The following is a 13,486-nucleotide window of genomic DNA, read 5'->3' on the forward strand; positions in this document are numbered from 1 at the left end:
ACCAGCCTGAGCAAGAGCCAGACCCCCATCTCTACTAAAAATAGAAAGAAATGATCTGGACAGCTAAAAATACATAGAAAAAATTAGCCGGGCATGGTGGCCCATGGCTGTAGTCCCAGCTACTTGGGAGGCTGAGGCAGGAGGATTGCTAGAGCCCAGGAGTTTGAGGTTGCTGTGAGCTAGGCTGACACCACAGCACCCTAGCCTGGGCAACAGAGAGAGACTGTCTCAAAAAAAAAAAAAAAAAGGCTTCTTGGGCGTGGCTCCGGGTCATGGTCCTCAAATTTGGCTCAGAATAAATCTCTTTAAAACTATTTTACAGTTTGGCTTCTTTCCGTTAACAATTACGTTTCTCAAAGCTACCCACCATGCCCATTTGTGGATGTTGGAAGCAAAAATAAATCTTTGCGAGGGGGTATTCAGGGGCAGAGGAGGAGAGGCAATTCTGAGGGGGGTAGTAAGGGAAAAAAATCAGTGCCTCTTAGTTTTCGCTCAGTTTGGCTTATTTGGTGTATTCCTCGACCCGGTGGTACCAGGGCCCCGAATCCCACTCTCACCAGAAGAATCAGAGCGGGCGCGCGAGCAAGGTGAGCCATTTAATAGCCCGGAACCTTCCGTACTGGGTTCCGGCGGCAGCACGCACCGGGAAGCGTTTCGGCGCTGCACCATTCCTGCGCCATGTCCTTCAGCCCGGTGCTCGGAGGAGAAAGCTCCCCTGTTACGCCGGGCCAGAGGTCGTGGTGATTTTTCTTGTAATTGGTAGTCTGAGGCCAGGCTTCCAGTGGAAACGGAGTCACTATGCTGACCGGACGGCAGAGCCCAGTGCCCTTACAGTTCCTGCCGGATGAGGCCCGGAACCTGCCCCCGCCCAAGCTGACCGACCCGCGGCTCCTCTACTCGGGCTTCCTGGGCTACTGCACCGGCCTGCTTGATAACGCGATCCGGCAGAGACCGGTGATATCGGCTGGTGAGGGCTGCGCGGGGGGGATCGGCTGTGGGGAGAGGGGGTCGCAGGACTGCAGACCAGCCCTGTCGTAGGCCCTCCTGAGGAGCTCTGTTTTTCCGTGCCTTTTCTGGCCCCAACTCACCTCTCTGGGCCTTCCGTGTCCTGTTAGCTCTTCAGAACTGGGAAGAGCCAGAGTGACATTTGGCACTTGAAGAAACTGAGATGCAGTGAAACAGGGACTTACCCGTGACCCCACAGAGAGTCTGTGAAGGATCCGGAACTGCTCCCCTTTTCAGTTTGTGTTGCACTCTGTGCAAAAATAAGCCATGACTCCATCGCATACACTGCTGACACTCTACCGGCATTAGAGCATTTAGTCCTCAGAACACTCTGTGGGGAGGTATTATCCACAAAGGAGGAAACCGCTTAAGAGAGGTTACAGCGGTTTGCCCAAGGTCATCATCTGGCTAGTAAGCAGCAGAGCCTGTTTTTAGACCTCAGAGTGTATATTCTAAACCAGTGCTTTTCAAACTTAACGTGCATGTGAATAACCTAGGGTTCTTGTTAACATGTGAATTCTGAGTCATTAGGTCTGGGAAGAGGCTGGATGTTACCAACAAGCTCCTGGATACTGCTGCTGCTAGTCTGGGGACCACAGTTTGAATAGGAGGCTCTAAACCACTGAGCTGTATATATTTCCTACTAGTATGTTGCAGGCCTCTTGTCAGAGACTGACTATTCTGATAATAGCCAACACAGCTATGCTAAAGACAATAGATTTCCAAAGGGCAAAGAAGAGAAGAACTTTGGAAGAGGTATTTTTCAACTTAGCTTTGATTTTCAGGCAGAACTAACTGAGAGACAGCTTTCTAGGCCCATGGGCTAGTGGGAGCAAATGGAGGCAAGGGCCTCTGAATGTGGGGGGCGTTAGAAGATTGAGTGAATGGAGGGTTAGGGGGATAAGACTACAGTGGATATTTAGGTAGATCATGGCAATTTATTCTCTAGGCAGCTAGGAACCTTACAAGCTTTTGAGAGCTGGGAGATTGCAGTGATCAGACCTGTATTTTTCTTTCTTTCTTTTTTTTTTTTTTTTTTAATTTCAGCATATTACGAGGGTACAAATGTTTAAGTTACATATATTGCCTTTGCTCTGCCTGAGTCAGAGCTTTGGGTGTGTCCATCCCCCAGACAGTGTGTATTGCACCCATTAGGTGTGAATATACCCATCCTCTCCTCCCCCCCAAGACCTATATTTTAAAAGGTCAACTTTGTCAGCAATGTGAAGCATTGGTTGGCACCAAGGAGCACAGTCAGGAAGAAAGCTCATGCAGTGGTTCAGGCAATAGGAATCACCCCACTTGTGCCTCTTTAGCCTTCTTCCAGCTGTATGTCATGCCTGGAGGTCAGCTGCCAGCCCATAAGATCCAGCATTTTCAGTGCTCAAATAGTACTGAAGTCCCATCTCCCTTGGACATGACCCCTCACTACAGGAAGGAGTGATCTTTGTCCATTTCTACCTCTGGGAACATGGGGTTTCCTCTCTTTTCATCACCTCTCGGCATTTGCTCAAGCCTGTCACTTGGTATAATGAAAGAGCTCCATTTTGGAACTAAACAGCCTTGTTCTGCTGCTTTCAGCTGTGTCACTTTGGGTAAGCAAGTTACGTGATCAGGCTAATCGGAGCCAAAGTTTCATCTATAAAGTGAGAATAATTAATTTTTGCATATTTGTTGTGAGAATTGAGATTCTATAGGTAAGATGTCTAAAACAAAAGGCACTGGACAAAGCTCCCCTGAACTCTGTCTGTGCCAGGCAGTGTGTTACATAAGTGGGTATGTGGGGTGAGGAATACTGCCCTTAAGGAGCTCCTAATCAAGGAGTCAGGGAGACAAAGAAGGAAACAGTTGATTACTGGTCTTGGTATGATAGATACATGTTTTGATAGAAGTGGGTGAGCAGAGCACACTTTGGGAACACGAAGGAGGTACAGATGGGAGGGAGAATGTTCCGGAGGACGTAGAGGTTTGCTGAAATGGGAAGTATGTACCACTTAGTCTCACCTCATTGTTGTCAGTTTACCAGTTTGTGCCTTTCTGGAAGACTGAAGAGGATAGTAGTTAAGAGAATATGATTTTGGATTTGACAGCACCTCCACCCTAGTAGCCATTTGATTCTGGGGAAGTTCCCTCTCTCTGTGAGATGAGATAAGGCATATAAAGTACTTAGCACAGGAGTAGGGGTCAGAGTTCCTGAGTTCACTGAGATTACCTAAATTGCTTTGGAAAATTTAGATCCTGAGGACTTTATTGAAGTGGTTATCCTTAGCATTTATTGAATTCATATTGTGTTTATCTAGCCCATTGCTGATACATATATTAATAGTAGATGCTCAATAGGTATTTATTGAATGAATAAGTATATGTAGCTTATAAGGAATATAAAACATGGTCCCAGCCCTCCAAAAGTTTACATACCAGATGGACATATCTATTAAAAAGACAAGTTTATGCATATAGAGTAACAGGTGTGACACATAAATGATATTTCTAAGAGAGTTGGGGTACATGTGGTATTTTGAGACATGCATACAATGTGTAATGATCAAGTGAGAGCAATTACACCATCACCCCAAACAGTCACCTTTTCTTTATGTTGGGAACATGCCAATTCCTCTCTTCCAGCAATTTTGAACTGTACAATAAATTATTGCTAACTATAGTCATCCTACTGTACTATCAATAAATAGAATTTTTCTTAAGTTTTTCTCTCATCACCTTTTTGCTGGTTACCACTTAACCTGCCCTAAATTTAGAGTTAGTTGGTAATCTAAGTATAGTCTACAAAATTAAATATTTATTGATTTCTAGATTAATGTCAGTAATTTATGGAGTTAGGCAAAGAACATGATGGCTTCCAGGTTTTGAGTCATTGAGTAAAGGAAAAAAGGGGAAAATGATTGTGGAGGGGTTGTGCATGTAATGAGAGGCAGACTGCTGCTGAGAGAGACAGAAGAGAGGTTAAGGAAAAAACAGGGACTTGGGAAGAGGCCAGGCCATGCCTTTAGGGCTAGGCTGCTGACATCATCATTTAAAACACGGAGTCTTTTTCTTTGAGGAATACGGGTCAGCACAGAGAGAGTCTGGTCTTTGTATCTGTGGAGTCCAGTGGCATGTGGGAGAACACACTTGGTTTGCTATGTTGTGGATAGCCCATTAGGGGAAGCCGTGGCTGTTTGGGGTAAGAGAATGCAGGAGAGCCTAGCCCCTGTCCAGTCCCAGATCATACGAATATTTTTCATTTTTATTGTTTTACATATTTTCCAAAATACTTTTACATACATATGTCTTGGTTTATATTTATATACTACTAGTGTGAGAAAGATAGGATAAGTATTAGCTCTGTTTTAGAGGTAGTAAGTTGAATTGCCCAAGGCTATACATTTATTAAATATTTATTAAGTGCTATGTGCTTATATGTAAAGATGAATCAAACATTGGTTTTGCCTGGTGGTATGGACAGAAATAAATTACTGTAGCAACTTACATGTTAATAGACATGAGTTTACCCTTTTAACTTTAAGAAGTCTGGGGAGACTTCTTAGAGAATGTCACGTCAGGGGTGAATCCTGAAGGATGAGGTGGTCACTAGGCACAGAAATAACTAGTGCATGTTATTTAGCAGCATGAAAGTTTGTGTGAGGAATTAAAAGTAGTTCAGTATTGCTGGAGCACAATGTGCATATCAAGGGGCATCAGAAGGTGAAGGTGGAAGAGTTGACTCCTGAAGGGCCCTATTGTTTACATTCAGGAGTTTGGACTCCTGTTGGACATAATTAAAGGATATGAAGGGACTGGCAAGATAGGTTCACATTTCAGTAAAATTCTTCTAGTGATGGGGTAAAAGCTGGGATCAGAGTAGAGTGGCTTTGATGAAATGAAAGGGAGGCCAGTTAGTGCAAGTGAGAGAAGTTCCCCAGAGTGAGGAAAGGAAATAATTACAAGGTAGAATTGACAAGACCTAGTGACTAGATGTGGAGGAAGAGGGTAGAAGAAAGGATTACTGTGTTTATGACTCAGATTCTCTAAATGGTCCTATCATTCTCTGAGGTAGGCATAAGAGGTGTGAATAGGAAAGATGTGAGTCCAGTTTGGGGGGTATTCAGGTGAACATAGCTGACAAACATTTGGGTAACTATGTTATTTAGCATGGGTGTCTGGGTTAGACATACTTACAGGTCATCACCACATGGGTAGTAGATAAAACTGTAGGAATAAATGAGTTCTCCAAAGGAATATGTATAGGATAAGAAAAGAAGAGGACTAGGAATGGAATTCTGGGATGTAGCTAGAAAATCAAACCTGCAGTAAGCCTTTTGCAAAAACTGTTTCCATATATAAAGTTCACACTTTTGGATTGGATCTCCCCTTCAGATTTTCACTTTTGGCTTTCCCTAGATCATGTGATTTGATCCTCCCAGTCTCATTATAATAGGATGATTTTTAAAATACAGTTTTGAATAGATAATACATGTAAATGACACAAGCTTTAGAAGGTACTAAAGAAAACAGTGAAGGAATTTCTTTTTTTTTTTTTTTTTTGAGACAGAGTCTCACTCTGTTGCCCGGGCTAGAGTGAGTGCCGTGGCGTCAGCCTAGCTCACAGCAACCTCAAACTCCTGGGCTTAAGCGATCCTTCTGCCTCAGCCTCCCGAGTAGCTGGGACTACAGACATGCGCCACCATGCCCGGCTAATTTTTTGTATATATATATTTTAGTTGTCCATATAATTTCTTTCTATTTTTAGTAGAGACGGGGTCTCACTCTTGCTCAGGCTGGTCTCGAACTCCTGACCTCGAGCGATCCACCTGCCTCGGCCTCCCAGAGTGCTAGGATTACAGGCGTGAGCCACCGCGCCCGGCCTCTTTTTTTTTTTTTTTTTTTTTTGAGACAGAGTCTCGCTCTACTGCCCGGGCTAGAGTGCCGTGGTGTCAGCCTAGCTCACAGCAACCTCAAACTCCTGGGCTCAAGCAATCCTCCTGCCTCAGCCTCCCGAGTAGCTGGGACTACAGGCATGCGCTACCATGCCTGACTAATTTTTCCTATATATTTTTAGTTGTCCGGTTAATTTCTTTCTATTTTTAGTAGAGACAGGGTCTCGCTCTTGCTCAGGTTGGTTTTGAACTCCTGACCTTGAGCTATCCTCCTTCCTCAGCCTCCCAGAGTGCTAGGATTACAGGCGTGAGCCACTACACCCGGCCTCCATGAGGTATTTTACAAAACTTAAATTTTAACAATCTTAGGTTCTATTGATAATTATGTTTGCAAATAATTATGTTTGTTTTTCATAAGTGCCAGATTTCTTTAAGAATATGTAGGATGTCTAAAGGTCAAGGATCACGGCTGTTTGTTTAGAATAACCATATAGAAAAGCTTTTTTTTTTTAAGAAAAGAAATGGCATACCACTAAATTATATATCTGAAATGCCCCATCTCTAGTTTTATTAAAAAATATATATATCTGAAATGTAAAAATGTAATTCTTAATACACATTGATTGATTTTTGCTTTCTTTGGAATTTGTCATTTGAATTTCAGGTTTGCATCGCCAGCTTCTGTATATTACTTCCTTTGTTTTTTTTGGATACTATATTTTTAAACGTCAAGACTATATTTATGCTGTGAGGGACCGTGATATGTTTGCGTATATGAAATTACATCCGGAGGATTTTCCTGAAAAAGGTATTTCAAGTTAATAGTAGAAAACCTTTTTTTACTCTGTATCATTTTCCCTGGTTAATCTTATTCACGTCTGTGGCTTCAGGTACCTTCTGTACTCTTCTGTTGACTCCCACATACTTATCTTTAGATCAAAATTCTCTTGAATTTATTTATCCAATTTCTGGCTGATTACCTCTGTGTCCCTTGGACAGCAACAAAGTTCATGTCACCTCTGCCTTCCCAAACCTCCTGCTCCTCTGTGTCGTGTTTCAGGGAATGGCACTACTGTCCACCTGGACACTCAAGCCAGAAGCCTGAGAATTATCTTCAAGTCTTTCTCTTTCACTTCCCATTAGTCATCCAGTCTGACCAGTTCTATTGCCTAAATATTTCTTTTTCTTTTCTTTTTTTTTTTCTTTTTGTTTCTTAGTGGCAGAATCCAGACCAATATTTCCTAAGTATTTCTCAACTTTGAACTCGCCTCTCTCTCCCACTACCACTTTGCTGGTTTGGGCTCTGATAATGTCTTGCTTGGACTGTTGCACTTGCCTCTAAGTCATCTCTGCCTTTGGTCTTGTTTCTGCTGACAGCAAATCTGATCACACCTCTCCTCTCTGTTTAAAATAGCTATCCATTGCCAATGGGATAAAATCCAGACTCCTTGGGATGGCTCATTTCCCCAGGCTGAGCTAATTGCCTGTCCTCTTTCAGAAACACTTTTCCCAGCCAGGCGTGGTGGCTCACACCTGTAATCCTAGCACTCTGAGAGGCCGAGGTGGGAGGATTGCTTGAGTTCAGTTCAAGACCAGCCTGAGCAAGAGCAAGACCCCATTGCTACTAAAAATAGAAAAAATTAGCCTCTCATGGTGGCATGAGCCTGTGGTCCCAGCTACTCAGGAGGCTGAGGCAAGAGGATTGCTTGAGCTAGGAGTTTGAGGTTGCTGTGAGCGAGATTGATGCCACGGCACTCTAGCCAGGGTGACAGAGTAAGACTTTGTCTCAAAAAAAAGAAAAAAAGTCTCAGTGATTGCCAAGCCATAGCTGAGGACAAGAAAATAAGGAAATTCTTAAGGGTTTGTTTTATCTGTTTGGGCTGCTATAACAAAATACATTGGACTGAATAATTTATAAACAATAGAAATTTATTGCTCACAGTTCTGGAAGCTGGGAAGTCCAAGATCAAGGTGCCAGCAGATTCAGCACCTGCTGAGGCCCCACCTTCTGCTTCATAGATAGTGGCTTGTTGCTGTGTCCTCACATGGTGGAAGGGGCAGACAAGCTCCCTTGAGCCTCTTTTACAAGGGCACTAATCCCATGCACGAGGGCAGGGCCCTCATGACCTAATCACCTCTCAGAGCCCCCACCTCTTAATATCAGTGCATTGGGGATTAGGTTTCAGCATATGAATTTTGGGGTCACAAACATTCAGACCATAGGGTTTCTATTGATAAGGTTATTGGGTATTAATTTTCCAATAGGAAATACAATTTTTAAAACATAATTTTAAAATAAATCTTTTGTGATCTTTCTTTTTATAGATAGGAAGACTTATGGTGAAATTCTTGAAAATTTCCATCCAGTACGTTGAGGTCTTCAAAATGCCTGCTCCAGTTTCACTGATAACATTATTTCTGGATTTTATGGAATATATTTCCATGTCAGCTGAAGTTTATGTTAATCTATGTTAACGCCTTATAATTAAAATAATTATCATGAGTTCTCTGACTCTTTTTTTGCTGTTGTTGTTGTTGTTGTAAGAAAAATAGTTCATCGGAGAATAGTCAATTTCCATTCACCCAGTTTTAAGAAGACATCTGAAAGATTTAAAAATGGAATTTAGTTCTAGTTTGGAATCAGCAAACCGTAGCCCAAATCTGGCCCACTGCCAATAAAGTCTTACTGGAATATAGCCATGCTCATTTGTTTACATGTTGTTTATGGCGGCTTTCCTGCTATAACAGCAGAGTTGAGTAGTTGTGACAGAGACCTTGTGGTCTGCAAAGCAAGTATAGAATGAGAAAGATTATGGAGCGTTTTGTGTGTCGTGCAAAATAGTTTTGACTTGATCCTGTAGGTATTGGGAATTCACTAAAGGGTTTTAAATAAAATGGTCAGGTTTGTATAACATTTCTGAGCTCTCTCTGCAATAATATAGAAGGTAGATTGGAAGGAGGAGACTCACTAGGGAGAACAGAAATCTGATAACTGCAAAGGGTCTTTGCTCTTAGACGGATTATCCTGGAGAAAGTGAATTCAGTAGCTGACACTGTCTACAATGGAGCTTGGTGCAATTAGAAATAAAAGACTGCACCAAAAAAGTGTTTGTTTCCAAGCTCAGATTTGATAATCAGATCAGGTTTTGGAGATAAATAAAATTGTTTCTTGATATGTGATTTCAGGTTAGGTGGTTGTACAAATATGAGCAGATGGTTTCTGGGTAAAATCAAATGAATTCCATCTCTAGTCTCTTGAGTACCACTTGTAAAAAATGAAATCATGTTGGATAAAGTGCTTTAGAAATAAAGAGACGTACAAATACAAGGTATTTTTTTTTTTATTGCTTCTGCAATAAGTGGGATTACAGTTCACCTGTGCTTGGCCTCATCAGTGTTCAACAAGTACAAGACAGTGAACCACTCATCCCAAGGGATTTTCCTACCTCTTAGCTCTGGAGAATAAAAAGCAAGGGCTAGAGCAAATACCTAGGTGAGGGTGGGAGAAAAATTCAGCCTATTATAAGAGCTCTCACATGCCAGGTGCACTTATTCATCATGTTTAATTTTCACAAGCTCGTGAGGTAGAAAATATTACCCCCGTTTTGTAGATGAGGGAATTTAGGCTCCAATGGGTTAAATAACTTGCCCAAGAGCACATAGCAAATGACTGCCAAGAGGAAGCATGTGAACTTTGGTCACATCCTAACACCTATGCTCTTTCTACTGTACCACACTGGACAGGTAACTAGTCTCTCAGGAACCACTGGTCACCACCCCAAGCTGGTAAGAGGAACAAGGGGAGTTGTGAATAGCAACAGATATCCTAAAGGTGTGGCAATGACTAGAGTCCACGAAATGGTGCTCAGAAGGAGGTAGAGAAGCATCCCAGAGAACCGAGTCGCCTTCACTTCCAGCTGCAGGTCTAGGCCTTTCTGGTCTCATCATCAGGGCTAGTGAACTGCTCCATGGCCTCATCACAGAGTCTGCCTTCTAGCATGTTAAGTGATCTGTGGATTGCAGAAATTTGTACAAAGCCAAGTCAGTATCAATTCAAACAAATAAGGTATTGTCACATGCCTATTGAAGGAGGAAGAACAATGAAAAATCTCAAGGTTGGTGTTGCTATAGGAAAACTGGGTGCCTTAGCACTGTTAAGAAGAATCAGGTGGTCAGAGCTGGAATAACTGATCTGATTTCTCCTCTACATTTTACTAACAGGGAAACAGATGCAGAAAGCTAAAATAGGTTGTCTAGGATCAGTCATAAAGAGGTCAATGGCAGAACCAGGACAAGAACCTAGATTTTTAAGCTTTTGGTATACCATACTCCCTCTGTGAATGAAAATCAGTTAAGTTAGGGTGTGTTGAAGCATTATGGTGTAGAATTGCTACTCTGGTCTTTGAAGCTGTTTGGTTAAGAAGTGGGGTTTCTACCCAGTCTGCCATCTCCAATTCCTACTTTCTGCTCTAAGGCTCTCAGGAACACAGAAAATCCACTGGTGTGGAGAAAAAGAATTAGACGAGTTAGGCCAGTGTTCACATCTTGGCTCTGCCATTTACTGACTAATATTGGACTCATTTTACTTCTCAGGCCTCTAGTTTTTCAACTGTAAAAGGGAAGGATAATTCCATTAGGTAATTGATATGCAAGTGATTTTAGAACTATTCAAATGTCAGTTGTTATTTTTACTACTGCAGTTACACCCAGAGAAGTGAATTGGCTTACCCAAGACCTCACAGAACTTGAACCCAGAGCTGTTGACCTGGCCCAGTCTAATTCAAGAAGAACCTCTGAAAGGTGGCTGAGGGAGCCTTAAGGGGAAGAGGGAAGCAGGTGACAGTTTGGGCTTGGGGTGGGGGAGGGAAAACTGGCTGAGAAAATGCCTGGGGCAGTGCTCTCTTTAAGCTCTGTGTGTTTGGGGGTCCATGTTCATTCTCCATCATTACAGAGCATCCTTTAAGGCAGATAATGAAGGTAACACAATATGGCAGAGAGTAGGTACAATGGAAAAAAACACTCAAAGTTGGGGTCAGTTTTGTTTTTGTCTCCTTACTATGTGACTTTCAGTCATATCACCTCTCTGGCTTTAATTTCCTTACTAGTAAACTGGGCATACAAATCTTATTCCACATGCCTACGTCAGGTGATTTTGAGATTGCAATGGACATAGATGTTTTTCATAACTGATGAGGCCAGTTTGTGGGAGCAGGGCTGCCAGGTGGCACAGGGTCAAAACTGGCACGTGCTGGGGTCCAATTTCTCCCAGTCTTTATCCCTGAGTAACCTACTCATGACTGCGCCAGGTCCTCTTCCTACCTCCTACCCTGTGCTACCACCTGCTTGTCTAGCTTGCAGCTCATCCACATCTCACAACCCCAGCCCCTCTGTGCATAGACATGTAGTCTCAGACTCCAACCCGTGTGCGCCTGTACACACAACAGGGCTTCCCAACGGGCATGCCTGCACACTCAAGTGTGCCTGGAACAGATTAGAGTGCCAAGACTGGCTCCTTGGCTTTCTGTTTGGCTGGTCGCAACCTGGGATAGCCAGAGTACTCCAGCCAGTTCTAGAAGTACTGTGAGCAGCCTCACCACACACCCCCATATGCCATGTAAATATGACTTTCCATATTCTGTGATTCACTGACATACATCTAGAATTCACAATGTCCACTAAGTAAATACATATGCCTTGGGTAAGTTTCTTCATTTGTGAAATGGAAATAATAAAACCTATCTTTGTAGGAGTACTGTGAAGATTAAATGAGATAATTCTATGTCGAGCACTTAGAGGCTGTCCTGGCACTTACTATGTGCTCAAATGGAAACTATTATTAATACATGACATCAGAGGTTCTTAGGAATCATGGATGGACCTTGATGGATGGCATACCCCTTAAAATTACATGTACAGTTGGGTGTCTATACACCTAAACTCTGGGGAGACAGTCCATAGTTTTAATCGGACTCTTCAACAGTGAGAACACAATCATTCATTCACACGTCTCAAAGCATTCACATACTTACCAATAAATGCACACATACACAAACACATATATGTGCACATGAGGTATGCACTCACAGACCACTTTTCCTTCTGTCTCCATGCCAGTTCATTGCCATTACTCACCAATTTTGGGTCAGAAAGATAGTAAGGCAGGCCTAGTCTTGGACCCTCCTAGGTCGTGGTCCCAATACCCTGATGTGAGGGTATCTCTTCCTGAGAGCCAGGCTGTCCCTCTCCCACTGGGTTGCACTACCTCCCCATCTCCTCCCCTGGAATGCCCCTTGATGGGCTCTGACACCTACCAGCATGGCCACCATTACCTTCCCTAGAGTCCGAGGCCTACTGGACCTGTCCCGTCATTTCCTGGTATTTCCTCGTCACCTCCTGGGCTCTTAGGGTGAGGTGGGTGAGGATGTGATGGAGGCTGGAGAAGTGCAGGTGAAATTGGGCTTCCAGGTCCAGCTCCCCTGAGGCCCTCTCATCCTCCGCCTCCTCTGTCTCTGCAGCTTCATTCTCAGCCTCGTCAGCTTCTCTGACTGCCACCTTGGCCTGCCACTCCTCCCGCAGCAGCAGCCCGTGGTCCACATCCACGCGGATGGTCTTGAGCATAGTGAAGTAGGTGTAGAGATCAGGGGCCCCGGCCTGGCCCTGGCCCCTGTGGCTGCTCAGCTGCACATCCCGCAGAAGGCTGGGGATCATCACCACCTGCTCCATGTTGCGCACCTCGGCCGAGTACCGGTCCATGACGGTCAGCAGGCAGTTCTTGGGGTAGCGCTTGGTGAGCACCTGCATGGTTGCTTCCTCTCACACTCTGAGTCCAGCAGACTGCCCCAGCACTATTTCTAGGCTCTGGATCTGACGGCAGATTGACAGGATGCCAAGGCCCAGCCGCTGGGTCAACACAGCCCTGTTTTAGGCCAATCCCAGGGCTGAGGCCCCAGCGTCTGTATCAGGTGATCTATCTGCCCAGGGACAGACCTGCCAGCCTTCTGCTTGTCACTTCAGCTCTACAAGACTGCCTCAGCAAGGGCCTGGCTCTTCCATCAGCAGCTGCTGGGCCAGTTGGAAGGAAGCTTTTCCCTTTGGCATCTGGTACACTTGACCCCAGGCAATAAATAATTCTTGCAGGTCACTTGAGACCAAGTTTCCTCTTTGCTGCCTGCTTAGCATAGCTTCCTAATGCACAGCTCGCTTCTTCACCCTGGGGTGCCTCAGCTGTGAAATGAACAAGGGAAGAGGGTTATGAAATGAAACAGTTTGGTGTGGGGCAAAGAGCACTGAAATTCGAGCCAGGAGCCCAGTCCAGAAATTTCCTAGCTGAGGTTTTTAGTTGTTTGCTAACTAACAGTTATTGCAGCAGGTTCTGCGCTGAGCTTTTTCACAAGTGATCTCGTTTAATCTTCACCACAACCCTGCATAAATGTTTTAATATTCCTGTTTTACCAATGAGGAAGCTGAGGTCCAGACAGCTAAAGGAACTTGCCCGAGGTCCCACTGGGGCTGGGATTCCAGCCCAGGATCACCTCTCTCCCACCTCCAGGCAGTGTTCTGGACAGACCTGTGAGGTTATGTAAGTCACACAAGTCAACAGGATCATA

The 13,486-nt window shown here is 44.0% G+C and overlaps 2 protein-coding genes across 4 annotated transcripts; one reads left to right on the forward strand and one right to left on the reverse strand.

Annotated features, from left to right (window-relative positions):
* Positions 1-670: 670 nt before the first annotated feature.
* On the forward strand, positions 671-8,376 carry NDUFC2 (NADH:ubiquinone oxidoreductase subunit C2). 2 transcript variants are annotated; one of them, XM_069469194.1, is made up of 3 exons: positions 671-967; positions 6,544-6,687; positions 8,205-8,376. In XM_069469194.1, the coding sequence occupies exons 1-3, from the start codon at positions 799-801 to the stop codon at positions 8,252-8,254; spliced, it is 363 nt and encodes a 120-aa protein (XP_069325295.1). In that variant the 5' UTR covers positions 671-798; the 3' UTR covers positions 8,255-8,376. The 2 variants fall into 2 exon arrangements, with proteins under 2 accessions (XP_069325295.1, XP_069325297.1); XM_069469196.1 differs by having other exon boundaries at positions 6,613-6,687.
* An 832-nt stretch (positions 8,377-9,208) lies between these two features.
* On the reverse strand, positions 9,209-13,077 carry THRSP (thyroid hormone responsive). 2 transcript variants are annotated; one of them, XM_069470980.1, is made up of 2 exons: positions 12,191-13,077; positions 9,209-9,889 (listed from the first exon to the last, which is right to left on the reverse strand). In XM_069470980.1, exon 1 carries the CDS (start codon positions 12,678-12,680, stop codon positions 12,228-12,230), a length of 453 nt encoding a protein of 150 aa, XP_069327081.1. In that variant the 5' UTR covers positions 12,681-13,077; the 3' UTR covers positions 9,209-9,889; positions 12,191-12,227. The 2 variants fall into 2 exon arrangements, with proteins under 2 accessions (XP_069327081.1, XP_069327080.1); XM_069470979.1 differs by having other exon boundaries at positions 12,209-13,075.
* Between the last annotated feature and the right edge of the window lie 409 nt (positions 13,078-13,486).

Source organism: Eulemur rufifrons, chromosome 6, assembly GCF_041146395.1.
Source record: "Eulemur rufifrons isolate Redbay chromosome 6, OSU_ERuf_1, whole genome shotgun sequence".
Taxonomy (NCBI): domain Eukaryota; kingdom Metazoa; phylum Chordata; class Mammalia; order Primates; family Lemuridae; genus Eulemur; species Eulemur rufifrons.

Excerpts from the sequence above, each read along its gene's own strand:
- THRSP (XM_069470980.1), bottom strand. The coding sequence starts at position 12,680 with ATGCAGGTGCTCACCAAGCGCTACCCCAAGAACTGCCTGCTGACCGTC.
- NDUFC2 (XM_069469194.1), top strand. The coding sequence starts at position 799 with ATGCTGACCGGACGGCAGAGCCCAGTGCCCTTACAGTTCCTGCCGGAT. Across the intron at positions 968-6,543 it reads GAGACCGGTGATATCGGCTG|GTTTGCATCGCCAGCTTCTG; the intron begins GTGAGGGCTGCG and ends TTTGAATTTCAG. Across the intron at positions 6,688-8,204 it reads GGAGGATTTTCCTGAAAAAG|ATAGGAAGACTTATGGTGAA; the intron begins GTATTTCAAGTT and ends TTCTTTTTATAG.